Source organism: Populus trichocarpa, chromosome 10, assembly GCF_000002775.5.
Source record: "Populus trichocarpa isolate Nisqually-1 chromosome 10, P.trichocarpa_v4.1, whole genome shotgun sequence".
Classification (NCBI taxonomy): Eukaryota; Viridiplantae; Streptophyta; class Magnoliopsida; order Malpighiales; family Salicaceae; genus Populus; species Populus trichocarpa.
Genome location: NC_037294.2, coordinates 3,304,138 through 3,313,686, shown reverse-complemented (window position 1 = coordinate 3,313,686; position 9,549 = coordinate 3,304,138). Strand labels below are relative to the sequence as shown.

The following is a 9,549-nucleotide window of genomic DNA, read 5'->3' as shown; positions in this document are numbered from 1 at the left end:
CTGAGGGCTCGAACCTTAGTTCTGAACTCACATTAAAGAAAGAGATAGACACAAAGATAAGATAGAAAATGAAACACATGATCCATTATCCATTAAAAATAATAAAAATATAACCACTTATGATTTCTTTTTATACTTGTATTTATTTTTTTAAAAAATAAATCCAATGAATAACACTTTAAAGGTTTTTTCTTTAAAAAAAGACTATTCCCTTTTCCAATTTCAAGGAAGATCCTCTTTGCATGCCACGCAGAGGAAAACACCTCTCCGCACTCACTGACACTGGATTACTTAATCACTTAAATTAATATTCGTCCCGCATTACCCTTTTTGTAATAACCCTTTATCAAAAAGACAACTCTCTCCACCCCCAACAGTCCAATCCTCAGACAAAAACCGAGGACACTATCGTCATCTCGAACTCACAACTACAGAACTAAAGTAAGTTGGTTGTAATAATATATTTCTTCATACAGTCTCATAAAAACAAAACAAAAAAAGGTCAGTAAATAAATATTATAAAGTCACACTTTTAATTTATTGCTTTGCTTCTTCTTTTTTCCTTATTACCTTAAAAAGAACAATTATTTTAGGTTCTTACCGCTCTGTTTGGCGCGTATATAATAAACCACCAACAGCATAACGCCCATTAAAGAAGAGATCAAACAACGACTATCGCTCTAGCGAGAGAAAAAGTGAAAGCAAAGGCACAGAATCCATAAACCTCCCTAAAAAAACAGAATACCAAACACTGTCTCTCTCTCTCTCTCTCTCTCTCTGTATGTGTTTTTCCTTGAAAAATCCAAAAAACAAAAACATCTAATCAGTTTATTTTTACTTTCTATCTCTAGAAGCAGAAACTATAACGCAGGAACGGTTTCTCTCATTGATCGGTGTCTCATTTTGTAACTGCAAAAAAAAGAACCGCAGAAACTTGCTTGTTTTTCACTTGTGTTTCCGTCCGGTTCCGATAAGTTCGGGGTTGGTCCGTAGGAATGGACCGGTACGGTCGGGGGCAAGAAGGCTCACAATCCGATCCGGCACAAGAATGGACGGGTTCAGGACAGGAAACCGGACTTGAAGGTAACCTACATTAATTCAATGTTTACTTAATAATGATCTGTTTTTGTTGAGTTTGATTACTTATGTTTGGCGTGGTTGATGTAGAGGGTGTTTGGCAATTGGAAATAGGGGAAACAGAATCGGAATACCCGGAAAGACCTAATGAGCAAGATTGCATGTATTACTTGAGGACCGGGTTTTGCGGGTACGGAGCTAGGTGTCGGTATAATCATCCACGTGACCGGACTGCGGTAATTTTGACTGACTTTACTCGAATTGAGTTTCAAATGATTTGTATTTAGTAATTAGGTTTGATCTTGTGGCTTTTGGAATTGTGATTGGAGGAGGGTTAGTTTTGTAATTTTGTTAAATGTGGAGGAGGAGGTCTTTGCTTGCTTTGTGGTGGTGTTATGGTAAGATCCGTATGGTTTGATTGTGGTAGTTGATGTTGTTTTCAGGTATTGGGAGCTGCGAGGGCTGGTGGAGGGGAGTTTCCTGAACGAGTGGGCCAGCCTCTTTGCCAGGTACACGACTTCACTGGTTTCGAATGATTACTGTGATTGCTGTGTATGCAAATGGTTGATTGTGGACAATGTGTGTTCATTAATGATAATTTCGGCCAAGTGAGTGCTGATGCAATGTCTATTGATTACGTTACATAACGCTGTGTCCATCTCTTACTGAATGAATTGTAAATTCTTTCACTGAATTAGGACCTTTGCTGATTAGCTATGCCTTTGGTTTGGTTTAGTTTGATGTTTCATGGGATTCCTGGTTGTACTGATCAAACTGTTCTTACTTTATTTGCAGTATTATATGCGGACAGGGACATGTAAATTTGGTGCTTCCTGCAAGTACAACCATCCTAAACAGGGAGGCAGTTCTGTTAGACCCGTGTCACTAAATTATTACGGATACCCATTACGCCCGGTCTGTATATCTTAACTTTGGCATTCAAGATTTATGCCTTTGATCATGTTGGTCTTTTTTGTACTGAGTATGAAGTCAAGTTTGCTGATTCCTTGAGTTTAATTAACAACAGGGTGAAAGGGAATGTACATACTACATTAAAACAGGGCAGTGTAAGTTTGGGGCAACATGCAAATTCCACCATCCACAGCCAGCTAACATGCAAATTCCAGCACAATCACTGGCTCCACAAGTTGCATCGGTGCCTGCCCATACTTTATATCCTACAATGCAATCTCCGTCTGTTCCTTCATCTCAACAGTATGGTGTAATGGTTGCAAGGCCTCCTCTGCTACCAGGCTCCTATGTACAAGGTCCTTATGGTCCCGTGTTGCTTTCCCCAAGCTTAGTTCCCTATCCAAGTTGGAGTCCATACCCGGTAGGTCAATGGAAATTCCTCTATTTCATTAGATTTTGACTAATCTACTTCTATTCATTTTGAGTTGCAATCTCTCCTGGTGCAGGCACCTGTAAGTCCAGTAGCCTCTCCTAATGCTCAGCCTGCTGTTGGCTCAGGATCAGTCTATGGAATATCACCACTATCTCCTTCTGCACCTGCTTATACAGGAGCATATCAATCCATACCTACTGCAAAAGGTCCTTCTAGCAGTTCCCAGAAGGAACACGTGTTTCCAGAGAGACCTGGCCAGCCAGAATGTCAGTATTACATGAAAACTGGCGATTGTAAATTCGAATCCTCGTGTAGATATCATCATCCCCCAGAATTGGTCACATCAAAAACAAATGTTGTTCTTAGCCCCATGGGCCTTCCTCTACGCCCAGTAAGTATTTTTCTTAAAAATACCTCATGTCAGGGCATGGATTTCTAGTTTGTTACTTGCTAAAATTGCAAAATGTTATAATTAATCAGATCTCTAGTGATTGTTGCTTGCTACATAGCATTTATGACTGGTTTGGTGGAGGTCATTAAAACAACATTTTCTGAATTTATGAATGTATATTTGTTTTGAGCGATGCAATCATAATGCTGCAATTGTATACTTGCTCTTTCTTTCTCTATCTTTTCCCTTCTTCATTTTCCTCAGAGAAATTCTGACCTTCCTTTTGGTAGTTATTTTTTTCTCATTAGAGTCTTAGTGAAACAAAGTTCATTTCACATGGTTAGAACCTTGAATCTTCTGACTCAACTCTGGCATACACCTGCCTGCCTCCAGTATGATATTTTTGAGATCTTATCAGAGTAGGTGATTATGTGGAACTTGCCCTTGATCTCTGGATGCTTTTTTGGAGGTCCATCTGCACCACATCGTTAGTGAGGCTTTTCACTTCAGTTTTATTTCTTGAAATAGCTGTTCTTTTGCCTTGGGATGCCGGTGCGCCATGTGAGAATGATATTTTGACAGTGGAAGTTTTTCAGTGGCATGTTGTTCTGTAGATTGCATCTGTCATGCATGTATAGAACTTTACCATTTATGCTTGTGTAGTTGAAATACAAGTAGCAACATTGCTTCCTTAATTCTCTCTATGGGATATTTTAACTTAATAAGAAAGTAGGAGGGTCTATTCCCATTATATGGCAGCCTTTTTCCACCCATTAAACTGGATAGTTTTTCAGGTTCACAGCTTTTGCAGTTGAGTATTGCGTGGAATTAAGCTGCAATGTCATGGGAATGGATCTTTTCATAGAAATTTTTATATTCTGGCCTAGTTCAAAATAATATTATATCTTTAATTAGTGTTAAGCTGAAAAACAATCCAACCAGTTTTTGAGTCTAACGAACAACATTTAATATCTGGATTGCAGTCTTCACTTCACCTTCCTGCTTTATAGGGTAATTCCATGTTTTATTTTCCGGGAACTTCTTTCTAAACTTTCTTCATTGCTCATCATACTCTTCTGGATGCTGTTTCTTTGTTCTTTACCAATTATTTCTGATTTATTTCAACATTATTTGGGAGATAATATGTGCTAGCCTTCCTTTCTGTCTCCTGATCAGTCACATATTCCGTGGCTTACCATAAGCCTGGGGCATTTTCTTTATCATCAACTAAACATGGAATTGTGATTTACATCCTGAGATAATAGCTACTATGACACAAGTTCATCTTTGTAACCTCTTGATTATCTTTTGAATGAAAAGTTTTATGCTGACATGATGTTACAAAAGCTATTATATATTTAACAGAAGAAATTTTTTTAACAGTGTTTTGATCTTTACATACTGAGGATAGAGTCCTTGTGGGGAACGTCTCCATGTGCTGTCCAAATTGTATGTCAGGAGTGTTATTCTCAGAAACGATGAAAATCTGGAATATTTTTAGCTACTATATTTGGTTTTTGCCACTCCTCGTAGTTTTTGGGCCATTATGGGAGTTTGGAGGAGGATTATGCTCCTTTGTCTTAATGTTTTGATCTTCATCTTGCTATATGTCTAGGTTAGGGACTGCATTGACATGTTTGTTCATCCTTGTTGCTTTGTTTTCTACTTCTTAATTTGGTGGATGTGTTTGAGTTGTGAATTGGGATGGAAATTTTGCCAGTATGATTCTGAAATGGATAAATTGAACTCATAAAGGCATGCTTCTACATTCTGACAGAGAGATCACAATAGAGATTAGGGCAGAGAGGTAATTGATGCATTGATGTTACAAGTTATTGTCTTTATGATGTGTACTGGACTTTGTTGCATCTCTTAAGCAGCTTTAGGGTTTTAGGTAGTCAATTCATTTTTTTTTTCTGTCTTTATTCCTTGCATTTACTTATTTACTTCAGTATACTATTTTGGACTTATTTTACAAGTGGTGCTTGCTTTATTCTCTGTAATTTGCACTTGTTAGTCATTGCAACAAAGTCTGGGATCATGCTCTATGAAGACTGTTGGTGGGACTGGGTGTTGGGATTAGTTTTTTTGTCTCCAGTGTCTCAAAGTTATCTGGTCATGGTTGGAAAGGTGAGGGTTCATTGCACAGGCAAATTTGTATCGGGGGTAGAAGATTGTAAAACAGTTGTTATCATCTATTTCTTTAGCTGTCATGTCACATTTTATCATTGTTATTTAATTTTCTCATGCTGAAGCAGATCTTGTGATCGACCTAAGAAGACTAAAATCAAAGACTTTATGTTGCCTTTACATGTTCGAACTTCTAGGTCATCATCAAAGTGAGATCGTTTTTAAATGTCAGGCCATGACATATTGATTTATGTTTCTCTTTAGGACCTATAATTTGATTGAAATTTGTAGTTTGTTCTGTAAAATGCATTAGCCTATAATTTGATTGAAATTTGTAGTTTGTTCTGTAAAATGCATTAGCATCGTGTGAAGAATCGAAAGTTTTTCTGTATGGTTGGTCATTTATTTGTGTTCTTTTGCGGTTTCTTATGTCATTTTTGCTTGTGCTCTAACAATTACCCTTGTACCCCTATGTGTGGGTTACTTTTTAGCCTGAAAATGTCATTATCCTGCTTTGTTAGCTGTGCATCCTCTACATGTTCATTTTGGTTCTCAAATTCCAAATTATATCATTAAGCAAGCTATATATATGTGTGTGTGTTCTTTTTTTTCCCTTTTCGATCTGGAGTAAGCCATATATAAGGTAATATCAGGGTGTGCTGTTTTGTAGGCTTCCATATGTTCATATGCTTATTTACAAGTTGAATCCCAACCTAGTACAGTATCATGCATCTGATATTCATCCATGTTAATCAGGGTGCGCCAACTTGTACTCACTACACACAACATGGACAATGCAAGTTTGGGCCTGCATGCAAATTCGACCATCCAATGGGAACACTGAGTTACAGTCCATCTGCATCTTCTCTTGCTGACATGCCAGTTGCGCCCTATCCAGTGGGATCTTCAATTGGCACTCTGGCCCCATCATCCTCATCTTCAGATATGCGGTCCAAACCCAGCAAGGACTCCAGTTCAACCAGGTTGTCTTCGTCAACAAGCACACCTAGCGGATCAGTTGGTTCAAAATATTCAAAGAGTGGACCCGCTTCTCATTCGAGCGTTCAAAAGTCAGGTCCTTAACCACCAGCAGCACCAGCACCAACACAGGGGCACGCACCTCATGCTAAGAAAAGATATTAAACAGCTCCTGCTCATTCCTCTTTTTGATCAAATTCATGAAAAACAGCATTTTTTTTTCTTGCTTCAGCCGTCAAATAGGAGGCTTTATTTTCCCAGCTCAGATGGTTCCATGATTCAGGTCTAGCATACATTAGCTCTGATAATATCTCTGTTCATATAATCTTGTGGCCATTGTTTTTTATATTCAATAAGCTATGGCCATTGCCCAAAAATCTTAGCAAACCCCGCATAGCCGTCCACTGCTCTTTCGAATAACCATGAATCTGCAGTTCCTTAAGGCAGATCTGTATCCACATCTCCTTTTTTTGGAGTCTGTTAATTTATATCCCAATCCTTTCTCAAAAATGTAAGAGAAAAATCCTAAAGCATTCTTCCTTTTACATCAGCCCTGTCTTCATGTCTATCAATTTATGATTTCTTCAAATTTGGGAACAAGCTTCCAATTTGTCTAGAAAGGAATTTGAAGGTTTCTTGTTTCCCTTCTTTTTTGTCATCTGGGGTTTATTAAAGACTTGAAGGAGGCATGCATCTCAGTGCTACCTTGCATGTGATTAGGTACACAGTTATGTTGTGACAATTGAAATGCTTGACATTTTTATTGATGGATCTATTATGAAATACAAATATATGAAGAGTCACTCAGACTGTAATAATCATTCCTCTCATTTATTCCTGTCTTTTCCCTTATTTTGTACGTGCTTTCTTTATGCATGCCATATCAGGTAAAATTTTGCTAGAGAAGAATGATTATCATCTGATTGTAACTGTAGAAATGATGGTTTCTGGAAAATTTACTGGTGTTTGCTCTCTCTCCCTCCCCCTCCCTCCCTCTTGTTGGTGGATGTGAGGTGAATTCAAGGCCTTGTGGGTAAGCAAAATAACACAGAATCCGAAATATTTCCGAATAATTTTGTAGTTATGCAAATTAGAGGATTATTAGTGCTGGTTAAATTAAATGGGTGTTTTGGGGTGTGATAATGGTTATTTTTTGAAGTGTTTTTTTTATTTAGAAATATATTAAAATAATATATATATTTTTTAAAATATTATTTTTGATATTTACATATATATATATATATATATATATATTCTCATCTGTATGGAGATTGTCCTTTCTTGCCATTATTGATTTTGTGGAAAACCTTTCATGGAAAGCGCAGCCCTATCATAAGTAAGAGCTACTTCATGAGCAGTATCAAAGGTGTCAAGCCAATGCTTTTCTTTGGTTGTCGGCTCTCTAATTTCATGGTAGGGACACACTACACGATTTACAAGAAAGTTTATGTTTTTGAATTTAATTTATTTAATTGAGTTTTATTAATTAAATTTTATTTATATTGGATAATTTTATTTAGTAGGCTGAGCCTAATAATTGATTATTTTAGAGTTTATTATTTATATATAACTTTTAGACATTATATTTAATTTTTGATGAATTGAAAAAAATTAATCCTACATAAATATCATTTCCTAATCTGAATTGCTTCTTCCTTTTTAAATAAATTTTACTTGGGCTATTGCCCTGTTTTTTTTTTCCTTGAGTTATTTACCTTGATTTATTTTTAGAAAAATTACCCCTATTATTTTATAATTTGACCAAAATTATATTTATTTATTAAATTTTAAAAAATTATAATTTACATCGTAAATTTTATACGCACGTAAATACTTAATCAGCCTTTTAATATTTTTATCATCTTGAGAATATAGCCATCCAAGGTCAAGAGAGCTCCTAGAGACTTTGGATTTAAAAAAACTCAAAACTATTTCCGACCATTGGATCGAAGAAAATGAATGACGATACGTCTGAGCTTATGGAGATTGACAAAAGAAACCAGATCTTCAACAACTTTAATTCTTGAACTTGAATTAGAAAAATCAAGAATATCATAATTGTTCGGTTCGAGTTCTATAATTACTAATTTAATGATTATTAAAAAATTTTATGATCGTTAATTTTAGAATTTATAAAATTAATCGAGGTGCTTGCAAGCTGATCCAAATATTTACGTTAATAAAAAAAAAACCATCATTGTTCGTTACCATTAGAATTGCAAATCATATGATTGAGTATTATAAGGTTTTTGAATCTGCAAAAAATCCCATGGTATTTTCATTGGTATCATCATGCTTGCAACTCCACTCTGAGCCATCGACAACAAATCAAGCTTATAAAATCAGATGGGCTGGTGAAGAAGATCTATGACAGGCAAATCTACGTGGGAAATCGCCTTCTTGCTCATAGACATGGTTCTCCCCCGGATTAGGACAAATCCAATCTCCCACTCGCTTCATTCCAACCTAGCTTTCCAAACATCTTGGTTTTTTTAAAAAAACTGGTTTTTCTAGTTTGTAAAAATTATCAAAAGACTTTTGTGTTTGATTCGGTTATTTGTGTTTAAAAAAGAGAATTCATCACTTGAAAAGAGAGAAAGATCATATCTTTTGTGTTGTTTAGGTGATTTTTTAGTTTAATATATATGATAATAGTTTGGTTTTTTTGTCAATTTTTTTTTTGCTAGGGATGCGAACTGTAATTTTCAAAAACTTGGCAGACAAGTATAATTTTGATTAAATTATAGGATGCTAAAAGTGATTTTTTCCCTTTATTTTTTTTATATTTATTCAAATTAGAGACAAGTTTATCTTTAAAATCAATAGAAAATATTTTGCTAACCAAATTAAGCAGGCCTTTTAGTTATTTGAGTGGGAAAGTTTTTCAAATAGGGACTGATTTGAATTAAAAAGAAATAGAGAGACTTGGACTGATTTGAATTAAAAAAAAATAGAAAGGAAAAGAGCAGGGTGACCCGCTCAAAAATCATATTTTGATCTCATTTTTATTTTCGTGCCATATGAATTAAGTTTGATCTTTTTAGATTTTTCTTTCTCCAATCTTTCGTATATTTTCATTGTTTAAATCTTTTACGGCTGGATTATATTGGTTTCGTTAATTATTATTGGTATTGTAGGTTTGTGCTACTTTTTCTTTTTTCTTTTTCCACATGTTTCTTTAAACTTTCTCATGGTTGCTCAGGTGTTATTATTTATAATTTTTAGCTCCATCATTGTGTTTCATTTATTAGAACCACATGCCTTTGCCATGTCCGCCGCTTACTTCTTTTTCCGGTCTTTTTTTTATATTATTATTGTTAATATGAGTGTCTTGACCAGCTTGCACGCATCTTAACTAATCTCACGGGTCCTGAAGTTAATGGCCATGTAAGCCTCCAGTGACCCTGAGGTTTGTGAGACTCGAACTAGTGACCTTTGGGGAGCAAACTCAGAGCCTGACCAGTTGAGTTACACCTCTCAAGGTTTTTTTTCCTTTCATTTTTGCTATGCTTTGATGTTGCCTAAGTTGTTGCCATCCTCCACGACTCCGGTACCATACTTAATTAGGTGCTTTGATTATAACCATTAAGCCTCCGTCATGTCTACGTTGTGAAAAAAAAAATATAAT

The 9,549-nt window shown here is 35.7% G+C and overlaps 1 protein-coding gene across 2 annotated transcripts; it reads left to right on the top strand.

The window, feature by feature from the left end:
- The first annotated feature begins 642 nt into the window (after positions 1-642).
- On the top strand, positions 643-6,751 carry LOC7475963 (zinc finger CCCH domain-containing protein 34). 2 transcript variants are annotated; one of them, XM_052456669.1, is made up of 7 exons: positions 643-1,083; positions 1,168-1,313; positions 1,521-1,586; positions 1,873-1,992; positions 2,105-2,410; positions 2,496-2,813; positions 5,614-5,737. In XM_052456669.1, the coding sequence occupies exons 1-7, from the start codon at positions 996-998 to the stop codon at positions 5,677-5,679; spliced, it is 1,110 nt and encodes a 369-aa protein (XP_052312629.1). In that variant the 5' UTR covers positions 643-995; the 3' UTR covers positions 5,680-5,737. The 2 variants fall into 2 exon arrangements, with proteins under 2 accessions (XP_052312629.1, XP_002314462.1); XM_002314426.4 differs by having other exon boundaries at positions 644-1,083; positions 5,700-6,751.
- Positions 6,752-9,549: the final 2,798 nt, after the last annotated feature.

Bases quoted from the DNA above. Each gene is read 5' to 3' on its own strand.
- LOC7475963 (XM_002314426.4), top strand. From the start codon at position 996: ATGGACCGGTACGGTCGGGGGCAAGAAGGCTCACAATCCGATCCGGCA. The intron at 1,587-1,872 runs GTACACGACTTC...CTTTATTTGCAG, and splicing joins TGGGCCAGCCTCTTTGCCAG to TATTATATGCGGACAGGGAC. The intron at 1,993-2,104 runs GTCTGTATATCT...AATTAACAACAG, and splicing joins ACGGATACCCATTACGCCCG to GGTGAAAGGGAATGTACATA.